A 13,285-nucleotide genomic window follows, 5' to 3' on the forward strand; every position below is an offset into this window, starting at 1 on the left:
ATAACGCAAGTGAAATGGACGGGCTAGTTTTTGGTGCTTATACATCCAAAGAACCTCAATGTCGACTACTACGGTCGTCATACAATGTATTTCGAATAATTAGAAACAAAAATACATGAAATTAAAATTTGACTTTTTTCAGAGGACTTTATTTCGAAAAAGTATTTAGATAAATATTGCATCAAATTATGTAGAAGATTTTAAATAGACATAAAGATCATAATGCTGTTTACAGCAATTTGATATCACAAACCATTTGGGAAATATGAAAAAAAAGATAAAATTTGATATATTGCTTAAATGACCTATTTGTTTGAACTTTTTAAAATGATTTTTGATTTACTTTTCTTCTATAACAGTACAATATTTTTTGGTAGGTGTAATTACAGTAAGTTCTCGGAATTACATAATCTTAACCAGCGTTGCAAACTTTAACAATTTTTACCATATCTCCAGAACGATTTGAGATATGAAAATGGTGTAAACGGAACTTTCGTCTTCATATCTATTGAAAACCATAGGATGAGGTACTTACCTAAGCAAATTTTTGTAATCAAAACTTCTGAAGAAAGTCAGATTTTCCAATCCCTTATTAACTTTGTTCCGATTTATTCGAAACACGTCATATGATGACCATGGTATTAGATACTTAAGTACTTTGGAAATGGATTGCCCCGTTCGTTTCACTTGTGTTATTACTGCTGCTGAGGCCACCAAAATTTGGATGTTTATGATAGTGTAGCATCCTTAATTTGCAACACTGAATAATAAATCAGATATTGTAAGTTTCCGTTTAACATTTTAATTTGAAACATACAATAATCTGACGTAGTGCCATTTGAAAAAGTAAAACTTTATGTTGGGTTGGGAACAATGTTATTTTGGTGATATCATGAAGTATGTCAAAGAATGTCTCTCCGCTGATATTTTTGCATGGTACAAAATTTTAGCGATTTTTGTTCATTAGTTTATATATATATATAAATAAACTTTTCAGTCTGTTAGTAGCGCAAATTCCTAATTGTTACAATCGCCGCTCCGCTACATTCACTGTCTGCCTTATTTGAAAAATGGATATTGATGATGCTGAAAATGAATGATCATTGCTATATACTATTAAGACAAAGGCTGTATTAATTGTAAATAAGGTAATGATTACCTATATGGCATTCGCAAATATTTGTTTCATGTCAAGCATAATATAATTCAGTAACAAAGCAATATGAACATAGTAAATAAACTACAGACAATTGATACAGTTTACCTTTAGAACAGTGCAATATTTAGTAGGCTGTACCACAAACTCACATGAAGCATTCTACTATTAACAGATATAGTATAACCTCGTTTATCCGGCCCTCGTTGATCCGGATCTTCGAATAATCCGGAACAGATTTGTAGACACTTTTTAAATTTAATGTTCACATAGATAATAGTTTTTAGCTACTATAGCAAAACGTAACTTTAAGTATGCCGAAAATTCGCTTTTTATTTTGATTACATGTATAGTTCGTGCATAGATTGAACAATAAATTATAGTAATACTGTACATAAAATGCTTTTGTCGAGTTTAAGAATGCTTTACTACAATGTCACAGGGCGTTGAAGTGGATTCACGCACCAGTTATAAGTAGCCTCGACTTTGGTTGACCTTGAGTTCCTCGGACGACACATGCAGATGCTGCGCACCAGCTGGCAAACATCATGGCGTACTTAGAGCGTCACCCCGACACCACTCCAGCTGGACTATTAATGATAAAGCATTTGCGTGACCGTGCTTCATTCAAACGTCACGTGTGTTTGAAACAGAAAACAGTGGACCGATTCTTTGTTGAGAAATGATGTGTAAATTTATTGTAATAAAGATAAGTCTGCTTATTTTAGGATTTGTTTTACTTATTACCCGGATTATCCTGATTTTCGGTTTTCCGGATTTCCTTTGGTCCCAGTTAAGCCAGATAAAAGAGGTTGTACTGTATTTAGATTTGAGCATTACTGCTTGTGTAGCCGTAAGTTAATTGAGCAAACTTAAAAGGAAAGTTAAATGTAAATAATTGTAAGTTTTCATTAAGTATGATTTTATCCTATAGCGTACAGCGAGCCGAAACTGCCAATAGTTGTAGTTATTTTGTTATTTAATTCTTATGCTATGGTGAAACAAAATGTCACTTTAATGAGAAGAGGAGAACCATGTTATGGTTGATTTGTAACTCTGGAAAAAAAAATGTATTTCTTCAGCAGGAGTAATTGGATTACAGACCTAGCCTGGAGTCCAAATGATACCTTCCTTATTTGTATATTCAGAGGTGGATGGATCTCATTCCTTAAAAAATGTGGAGAACCTGTTCTTTTGTCTGTTGTATGTTCGGAAACTCATTCTGCACAAAGAAACTTGACAAGGTTAGTCACACATTTCCATATCAGTTGTGGTGTGTTCTACTAAGATCACGCATTTTTTGCTATCAATATCTCACACAGTCATAATTTCAGAAGACAGATCTTGCATAACCAAAATTCGAAGTAAGAAAATAAAGTATACAAAAGCTAGATAAAAAAAAAAGTAATGACAACATCGTCATAATTCGTACCAGAAGAATATGTAAATTATTCGTTGTAGCTTCGGAAAATTCAAGATTGTTAATAAAACTCCAACTGACGAAAGCAGTATATCGTTCTGTTTCTTGCAATAGGTCGTATGTTAAAAATTACAACTTTACAGGAGAGCGAAAAAACTTTGTCAGTTTTGAAATAGGTTGAGATATACATTTTTTCTGCATTCTTCTTTATAACTCTGCTATTATTAACTGGATACATACGATACTTTGCCAGGTGATGAAGATCCAATACTGGAGTTAACTAAGAATACTCAAATTTCTACATATGACGTATTGCAAGATACAGAACGATATGTATTTTAATACTATATATCTGTGTTACAGTTTCGGCTATGTAACACACATGTACTATTAATATATATATATATATATATATATATATATATATATATATATAAAAGAGAACGCACAAAATCCTTTGTCCGCTCATCACGCTAATACGGCTGAACCGATTTCTTTCATTTTTGGGGGGTTGTTAGGATTTGGACCCTAGATGGTTTTTATCATATCACTTTAATTTTCAATTACCAGTGTCTTGAGATAATTGACCAATCAGGTGTCAATACGTAAAAAAAATCCTTTGTCCGCTCATCACGCTAATACGGCTGAACCGATTTCTTTCATTTTTGGGGGGTTGTTAGGATGTGGACCCTAGATGGTTTTTATCATATCACTTTAATTTTCAATTACCAGTGTCTTGAGATAATTGACCATTCAGGTGTCCATACGTACAAATCCTTTGTTATTAGTTCATCATAGGTATAAAAATAAACGTATTTATATGCAACCCGCATGACCCTGTGACTCGGCGGGTTAACATAACTGACAGGCGCTATAAATCACTTGAAAGCGAAAAAGTAAAAATTATCTAAGTAACAAAGTTTATTGCGTTCGGGGGTGACCGCAACGAAGCGGGGCGGGTTAACATAAATGAGAGGCGATATAATGTTAACATTTACTGCAATCTTCTATGGTTTTTATCATATCACTTGAAAGCGAAAAAGTAAAAATTATCTAAGTAACAAAGTTTATTGCGTTCCGGGGTGACCGCAGCGAAGCGGGGTGAACGCTGCTAGTATCTATATATATAAAAGAGAACGCACAAAATCCTTTGTCCGCTCATCACGCTAATACGGCTGAACCAATTTCTTTCATTTTTGGGGGGTTGTTAGGATTTGGACCCTAGATGGTTTTTATCATATCACTTTAATTTTCAATTACCAGTGTCTTGAGATAATTGACCATTCAGGTGTCCATTACGTACAAATCCTTTGTTAGTTCATCATAGGTATAAAAATAAACGTATTTATATGCAACCCGCATGACCGTGTCACTCGGCGGGTTAACATACATGACAGGCGTTATAATGGTTTTTATCATATCACTTGAAAGCGAAAAAGTAAAAATTATCTAAGTAACAAAGTTTATTGCGTTCGGGGGTGACCGCAGCGAAGCGGGGCGGGTTAACATAAATGACAGGCGATATAATGTTAACATTTACTGCAATCTTCTATGGTTTTTATCATATCACTTGAAAGCGAAAAAGTAAAAATTATCTAAGTAACAAAGTTTATTGCGTTCCGGGGTGACCGCAGCGAAGCGGGGTGAACGCTGCTAGTATATATATATATATATATATATATATATATATATATATATATATATATATATATATATATATATATATATATATATATATTTATACTGCTTTGGTCAGTTGGAGTTTTATTAGCAGAAGAACTATCACTTTCTGTCATGAGTGTGGAAGGTGTCAATTTTGGTCGATGTTCCTCAGGAACTGCCATATGACACCAATGGTGATTTCTCTTGTGTCGTAGTGCATCAGGCGAAGTGATGCCTCCATTTTGACGAAAAGGTTTTACGAAATCCCTGAAAACATTGTTGTTTACTGTGACTACTTGCCACTTCAATCTTGACCCACGCACGTTGTTCTTATTTCCGAAACATATTGTTATGGACCTTCCACTTCCCTTCAGTCTGCTTTTGACTGAATAACGTACAATCGTTACCACTTACCACACTTCATTGTCTTGTCTTTCCTTAACAGCGACGAACCTTTTGAAGTGGTGAGATACAGCCACTTGACGCGTGAGAACAATGTTGCCGCTACTTTTTAATCCAACCTATTTATTTCTGTAAACATCTATATTTACGGTAACATTGTTTATATGCTTATAACTCAAAGTTATCAAAGTACTTTTACTAGCAAACTGAAGTTTCTTATCAATTTCAAGTCATTTTATTTTTATTTCATTGTGTATTTTTTTTTTAATAAGTATTACTGTTCATACGTGTGCATATGTGTATTATTTGTATAATTACATATTAGTATATACACCCAATAGAAAAGTAATAGATCAATGAATATAGAATATTACACTATTACAATTATCATTAGCTTTCACATTTTCCACTCCAATTTCATAGCTAATCAATCTTTGTTATCTGTAAATAGCCCGTGCACAGTGGAAGCTGGCTATTTTTTCTAAAGTTAGGGAGATGTCCGTGGTTAAAACATTTAAAATATATAATCTCTTTCAAGTTATTCACTTTTTAAAAGTTTATTTGTATTTAACTTTTGTTTGTCCACATTGTTTTCCAGCGTACCTAGTTGGACTCAAAGAATAAACGAAACATCAGCTAATGAAAACTACAGAATATTCTGTTCCAAGGAGCTTCCAGTATTGATCTGTGCTTCAGAGAAGTCACTGTGTCCGTTCGTTCTTCCTTCGTGGATATTGAGGTATTTTAATATAACTACATATATTCAGTGAAACTTCTGAATTACGAACATCAATATTTGTCCGTAAATGAGAGGTGTCCGTCACTCTAAGGTTACACAAATTTAGATTGCTCACAGCTTATGAGATGATAATATGTAGCAGTAAAGACTTAAGTTATAAATCTGAATATAGGTTAACATGGAAATGATGTACTTAGTGTTCAAATTACTGAGGAATTACGGAAATAGGGTGAGATAAATATTGCTCTTTGAAATTTTATCGTAAAGCGAACAACGTTTGTTCTATTTTTGAAGTTCCAGGGGAAGATGTCCAAGGGAAGGAGGAGCGAACTTGTCAGAAAAGTAGAAAGACTTAACATAACATTCTTGGCGCCACGACTGCCTCTCCATGATTGATTCACTTATTCAAGGTTTTCTATGATTTCCACCAAGAGCACTTTGTTTTGTACAGAGCAAATAGTAATTTAAAATTTACAACTATTCTATTCTGTATTGCAGTATACGAAGTCATTGACGTACGACAAAGACATTTTGTGGAGAAGGGAGTTTCTGTTCACTGTACTAAATTGCATATTTATTTTCAAATTGCAGAAAGTAGTTTCTGTGCTAAAGACATATGAACTCTGTCTCTGTCATTGTCTGAAAAAAGGGTGGGGTTCTATCCCGTAATAATACATATATTTGTGCCGGGACACAAAATATGTCTATATTACAAATACACTATGTGATCAAAAATATCTGGACATCCCAAAAACATACGTTTTTCATATTAGGTGCATTGTGCTGCCACCTACTCCAAGGTACTCATTATCAGCGACCTCAGTAGTCATTAGACATCGTGAAAAAGCAGGATGGGGCGCTCCGCGGAACTCACGGACTTCGAATGTGATCAGGTAATTGGGTGTCACTTGTGTCAGAAGTCTGTACGCGAGATTTCCACACTCCTAAACATCCCTAGGTCCACTGTGTCTGATGTGATAGTGAAGTGGAAACGTGAAGGGACACGTACAACACAAAAGCGTACAGGCCGACCTCGTCTGTTGACTGACAGAGACCGCCGACAGTTGAAGAGGGTCGTAAAGTGTAATAGGCGGACATCTATCCAGACCATCACACAGGAATTCCAAACTGCATCAAGATCCACTCCAAGTACACCCTGTTTCAAAAAGAATATACGTATTACGAAGAATTATTTTGTGCAAACTATCGATCGCTGCGCCTCGGCTCGGCTTTGGAGAAACGAATACATAGTCTAGTTTATATTAATAGCCGCTAGATGTCAGTTGTCTTCTGTTTTGCTTGGTAACCGTCATATGTTTAAAATGGCTACTCCGCAGCAGAAATGATTTTATGTTCTCGAGCTTGCGAAGTGCAATTCCGTGATTACAGAGCAAAGACGTTTCAGGTTGAGGTTCCAAATTGATCCTCCGAATGGGTGGAACATTCGCAGATGGTATCGACAGTTTGTAGATACAGGATTTGTATATAAAGGTAAGAGTCCTGGCTGCCTCGTGTTCCTGAAGAAAATGTTGCACGAATTCAAACTGCTTTCCAATGTGGTCCTTCAAAATCAACTCGTCGTGCCAGTCAGGAGTTACAAGTGCCGACAACAACAGTTTGTCGTGTTTTGAGACGTCGGTTGGTTATGAAGCCGTACAAGTTACAGCTGTTGTAAGCTCTGCGTCCTGATGACAAACGCAAACGTGTGGCATTTTGTAACGAGATTCTGGATGCTATTGACAATGATAACACTTTTGCACAACGCCTCGTGTTCAGTAATGAAGCAACTTTCCGTGTTAGTGGTCAGGTAAACAAACAAAATGTTCTAATTTTTGGCCTACAGAACCCACATGCAGTCATTGAACATGTACGAAATTCGCCCAAAGTCAGTGTGTTTTGTGCGATATCCCGACCATCTGTACGGCCCATTCTTCTTTAATGGAAACACGGTTAACAGTCAGCAGTATCTCGCTATGTTACAAAACTGGTTGTTTCCGAGGCTGCACGAAGACAACTTCATTTTTCAACAAGACGGGGCACCCCCTCACTGGAGTCGCCAAGTGCGTGAATATCTAAATGAAACTCTACCGAACCGTTGGATTGGTCGTCAAGGAGCTGGTGACTTAGCATGTCTCAGCTGGCCTCCACGGTCACCGGATTTGCCACCCTGTGACTTCTTCCTGTGGGGTTTTTTTAAAGACAGCGTTTATGTACCACCACTCTTACAGAACCTGGAAGAGTTGAAGATCCGGATCCGTACTGCCATAACATCAGTGACGCAGGACATGCTTGCCCGAGTATGGAAGAAATTTGTCTATCGATGTTGATGTTCGTGTCGCTGATGGAGGACATATTAAACATCTGTAATTTGAACTTGAGAGGTTCATAAATATGTGTGTAAAATTTCATATTCGTATGTCTTAAAGTTTAATAAATATATGCATTCGAAATATGTATATTCTTTTTGAAACAGGGTGTATTATGACAGTTAGGCGTGAGGTGAGAAAACTTGGATTTCATGGTCGAGCGGCTGCTCACAAGCCACACATCACGCAGGTAAATGCCAAACGACGCCTCGCTTGGTGTAAGGAGCGTAAATATTGGACGATTGAACAGTGGGAAAACGTTGTGTGGAGTGACGAATCACGGTACACAATGTGGCGATCCGATGTCTGGGTGTGGGTATGGCGAATACTCGGTGAACGTCATCTGTCAGCGTGTGTAGGGCCAACAGTAAAATTCTGAGGTGGTGGGTATTATGGTGTGGTCGTGTTTTTCTTAGAGGGGGCTTGCACCCCTTGTTGTTTTGCGTGGCACTCTCACAGTGCAGGCCTAAATTGATGTTTTAAGCACCTTGCTTCCCACTGTTGAAGAGCAATTCGGGGATGGCGATTGCATCTTTGAACACGATCGAGCACCTGTTTATACTGCACGGCCTGTGGCGGAGTGGTTACACGACCATAACACCCCTATAATTTACTGGCCTGCACAGAATCCTGACTTGAGTCCTATAGAAAACCTTTGAACGCCGACTTCGTGCCAGGCCTCACCGACCTACATCGATACCTCTTCTCAGTTCAGCACTCCGTGAAGAATGGACTGCCATTCCCCAAGAAACATTCCAGCACCTGATTGAAAGTATGCCTGCGAGAGTGAAAACTGTCATCAAGGTTAAGGGTGGGCCAACACCATATTGAATTCCAGCAGTATCGATGGAGGGCGCCACGAACTTGTAAGTCATTTTCAGCCAGGTGTCCGGATACTTTTGATCACATGGTGTATGCTCATTAAGGAAGGTTTCAGTATATATAGGATGGACCATTTACCTTGATGCGCCCTTGTACCTGTTAAATTAATAAACTTAAAGCACTAGAATTTTGTACTACAAAAATAAATGCAGGAGGGCATTATTCGGTATACTATGTGATACCACAAGATTAACAGTGTTGCCAACTCAACATAAAGTTTTACTTTTTCAAATGGCACTACGTCAGCTTAATACAAATTTCAAATTTACATGCAAAATAAAAAACATACAGTATCATACTTGTCATGCAATGTTGGAAACTAAAGACGCTACAATATTACAGACATCCAGATTCTGGTGGCCTTTACAGCAGTAATAATGCGAGTGAGACAAACAAGACAATGCGCATCCAAAGTATTTTAGTGTCTAATACTATGACCATTATATGATGGTGAAGAGAAAAAAAATGTAAAGTTAATCGTGATTGGGAAAAATGTGGTGTCACTTGCTTGTTCTTTGCAATCTTCTAATTTCTTGCAATTTAATCAAATACGGAATTAAAAATAAATGAATTTTAATATTCTAGCTTCAGATGCTTGTAATAGGATTTATTAATTCATATCGGACTTCCGAAGAGGAAACATCAAAGCAATTTTCATGACAGTGTCTATAGCGACAACTCCCAGTCATGACCCCTCTTCAGTTTTATTAGGAATAGGAAAAGAAAGAGTGAGAAAGAAGAAGAAGAGTAGAGGAATTTAGAGGAAAAGGAATTACTGGATAAATATGGGAATATAGTGAAGAAATTCTTAATAGTTATTGAGAGGTAATTCGTATCTAAATGCTATTACTTGAGGATCAATTCTGAAGTGATCCGAAAGAGACACATGTTCCCTCGTACGACCCTGACCTGGACCCAGGCAACTACGCAAGTGGGAGTTGCCCTAACCAAGCCCAGGTGACGAGAAGTTTTAATTTAATTGTTTCGAAATGTTGAATAATCTATATCCAGTGTTTGAACTTGTAAATTGCAGATCGAACACGCATTTGAATCAGCCAAAGAAAAAAAATCTGTGTATATTTTCCACAAATAGAAGTTTCAAGATTTCTGAGAAGACTGTCGTTAGCCTGGCTCATCCTGTTATTTTGGCTTTCTCCTAGAGCTGATTTAAACTATTTTAGAATCGGTTATCTTTCATAACCTTCCTCATACACTAACACATATGAGATGCTATTATACACTTATTATGAATATTATCACAGTACATCGATATTAAATGCTACTACTTAAAAACTAAATTTGTCATTTATTCACGCACTCACGTACATAGAGGACAGCGTATTGGCATGGGTAATAATAGTATAAAAGAAACCATCTAACTACAATTTGGTGAACATTTATTACATCTATTCTCGAATTAGACACAAATTATTATGAATATGCAATCAACATACATATGAATGTATCAATCAACATGTAAAATTGAACAATATTAAAAGAACATTTTATATTTGGATATCTACATATTCACTTAAATTTTTGGAACATATGGTACGAATTAAAAAATATATATTTATATTTTACAAGATCATAACTGAATGAAGAAAGAGAGAAGAAAAAACTTTATATGAAGGTTTAAATGAGTCTTTTCTCTGTCTGTAGGTATACTTATGAATACATTTCTCCCACTTTTGGAATACAAGGACAAAGTTTCGTCTCTACTATCACGGCGACTATTTTACTTTTCTGGTCATTCCAATTGATTAACTAGTTCCTTGACCAGGTTTAAATCACTGTTGTCTTATACCTTTACATTTATGATTAAATTCACACAACTTATGAGAAAAAAAAAAAAAAAAAAAAAAACTAGAAACGAGAATTTCTCAAGTTCAGAAGGATCTTCGTCCGGGAGAGCACGATTACAGAGGTGGGAACACTGGTTGAGATTTAGGATTTGTACAGGAGGGATGGAATTAGAATGTAATTATACAGTAGGATTTCAGTTTACTGGTCTGAGGATAAATTTAGTAATACATTAGGGTTACGTTGACCTGCCTTAAACCCATGCTGCATGCGGTTAGTGTAATACAGCTAATGTTAATTCTTACATATGTTGCTCAAGAGTGTCACACAGATTGAAAGGAATATTCAACATGCGGCGGTATTTTCTAACATTCGCATTTTATTTTTATCGGATATTTCGGAACCGTGGCAACCAAGGACTGTTCGGAGTAAGTGACCCTTTATACATATTTAACTACTCACTTCACTATTATATTCATATCTCAACATATATATATATATATATATATATATATATATATATATATATATATATATATATATATATATTCATTAATTATTCAATCTTTCAAATTAATAACACCGACAAATTGAATATGTAGATTGCAACACTTTACTTACAAGATCCGACCTATAGTACAAATTCAAATTAACTAATTTCCCGCGCATAGCGATAAAATTCATATTTTCAAGTATTTTATTTAAAATAGTGGACATTCGATGTACAAGGCAGGCACGCAAACACAAAAAATATAGATACAAATGAAGCTAAAGATATTGATAGTACTCTTGGGCCCAAACAACTACGACAACCATTACCTTCAGCGTTACCAATGGAAACAAATGTAGGAATAGCTAATAATTTGACTGAAGGTTTTACACGGATAATGATGGAAAGAAACGAAAGCAAAATTAATCGTAGACCGGACCATCGCTTGCTATTGCAGTCTGTCAATATGTTGGAAAAACATCTACTTCATACTTAACATCAATGAATACCTCTACGAATCGTGTCTCGCGATATCTCAGTTGGTAATTCAGGTTCAAATAATACATTTCAAATGATCGATATATGTCAAGTTCAAAGCTCGGGGGAGGAGAAGTTAAAAGTTTAAAAAATCTTGAAGAAGAGAATAGAGGAATAGATAGAGAAGAGAGAGAGAAAAAGCGGCGCCAATGAAATAATCTAGGATTCTAAAACTACAAAGATAAGTGGTCGAATTTCAACATACAACGATTCCTACCAAATATACTTTTATATGCCGAAAATGATTGGCCTACTAAAATGCGTAGCCTAAAATAAATATCTCCAAACCCACAGCTAGTCTGTGCCCAGAGCGAGATTTCCACAAAGACAATGGCTTTATGGAAATTTCACTTCGCGCTGTATCCGGCTGAGACCTTGGAGACTCCGGCACTACCGGAAAGTCAATGTGATTTCTTAATTTAGGATTTCTTAAAAAAAAAAAATCCGACCCCTCAGAAACTTAGTTCTGAGGAAAGTATGGAAAACTAGGCTAAAGTCGATGAGACAGTAGAAATCCTATCAGGGATTTGCCAAATTAAAAAAAAAAAAAACTTTAAATATAATAAATTTTGTACTAGTAAGTTATCTGCCAAATCTTACTAGTAGCTACCAATGCGCAAGGTTGCCAGCGTTGAGGCATCAACTAATTTCAAACACTGTATACTAGAAATAAAAGAAGTGAAAATTCATGGGTGTTGGCGTTTAGACGCCTTGGTACGGTATTATAAGAGTCTACTGTAATTGATTTACTAGATTATTTGATCCTGTCCATTTCGTCACCTCTACAAACAAGAATGAACTAGATTTGGTCGGGTGACGTGAAAAAAATTCCAGAGTGGTATCATAGATGCAAGCCAAATGCATATATTTAAACTGTACCAATTCTGCAGACAGCTATTCTGTTATTTGATTAACTGCGAAATATCTGGGATCGTTTACTATATGGCTATTGGTTGTATTGTCAGGCTGGTTGATCAACTGATTGGTATATTTACTATGGAAATGTCGAGCCACTAAGTGAAAATACCATCGATCGTATTTACATATCGCACCACTCTTATATAAAATCCCTAAAATTCCTAACGTGAGAATTAATGCACTAAGAAGTTTATTTTATATATATATATGTACCGTGTCATGCGAAAACGAACTAAGCGCCACTTTCGTACTTTTGAGAAAATTACGTTTAAAGGTTGATGTCCAGCATTAGTGTAGCCGTAATCAAAAGTGAAATTATGTTTCTTTTTTTGGAAAGGTGTTGGTTTCCCTCTCTTTTCGATTGTGCAAAACGTTCTAATGCTTATCAGGAACCAATCGTCGCATTTACGTGGATTTTCAAAATTTGGCGTTTAGTTCACTTTTGCATAACACGGTACATATATATATAATGTATGCTTCGTAGCAAACTTTACCACTGGGCAAATATACACATGAGCGTCCTACTATTTAATCATACTCTTTAATATACACATTTATATATTAATAATATAATCATTACTCACTTATTCATTTATTTATTTATTTACTTTTCTCTACGACGTCGATTTATTTTTAGACACCCTATACTTGCTCGATAAGCCCAAGACTGTTCAAAGCAGTCTAACCAACTACATTAAATCAGCAATTTCCATAATCCATTAATTAATACGTTTGATCCTATATGAACTGAATATGAATTTCTTTCGTAATAAACTGCGGTATAATTCACTTCACGGCTTCAAAATTATTCTGTATGCAATGAAAGTTCAATGTTCTGAATAGCATGCAACTATAGATCAGAAAACTGTCAACAATTCAATTGCTCACAGAAAGCAACGGATAAAGATGA

The 13,285-nt window shown here is 35.8% G+C and overlaps 1 protein-coding gene across 8 annotated transcripts in view; it reads left to right on the top strand.

Moving 5' to 3' along the window:
• LOC145688262 (ciliogenesis and planar polarity effector 1-like) overlaps positions 1–13,285 on the top strand; it is a 97,408-nt gene that overhangs the window by 20,215 nt on the left and 63,908 nt on the right. For 7 of the 8 annotated variants that reach the window (XM_081762235.1, XM_081762237.1, XM_081762234.1 and 4 more), the window contains 2 exons: positions 2,239–2,400; positions 5,239–5,379. In XM_081762235.1, coding sequence (XP_081618361.1) covers positions 2,239–2,400; positions 5,239–5,379 — 303 coding nt within the window. The remainder of the gene's footprint in view (positions 1–2,238; positions 2,401–5,238; positions 5,380–13,285) is intronic. The other variant, XM_081762239.1, reaches the window with a different exon arrangement.

Source organism: Thermobia domestica, chromosome 6 (assembly GCF_964235325.1).
Source record: "Thermobia domestica chromosome 6, izTheDome1.hap1.1, whole genome shotgun sequence".
In the NCBI taxonomy this organism is placed as follows: domain Eukaryota; kingdom Metazoa; phylum Arthropoda; class Insecta; order Zygentoma; family Lepismatidae; genus Thermobia; species Thermobia domestica.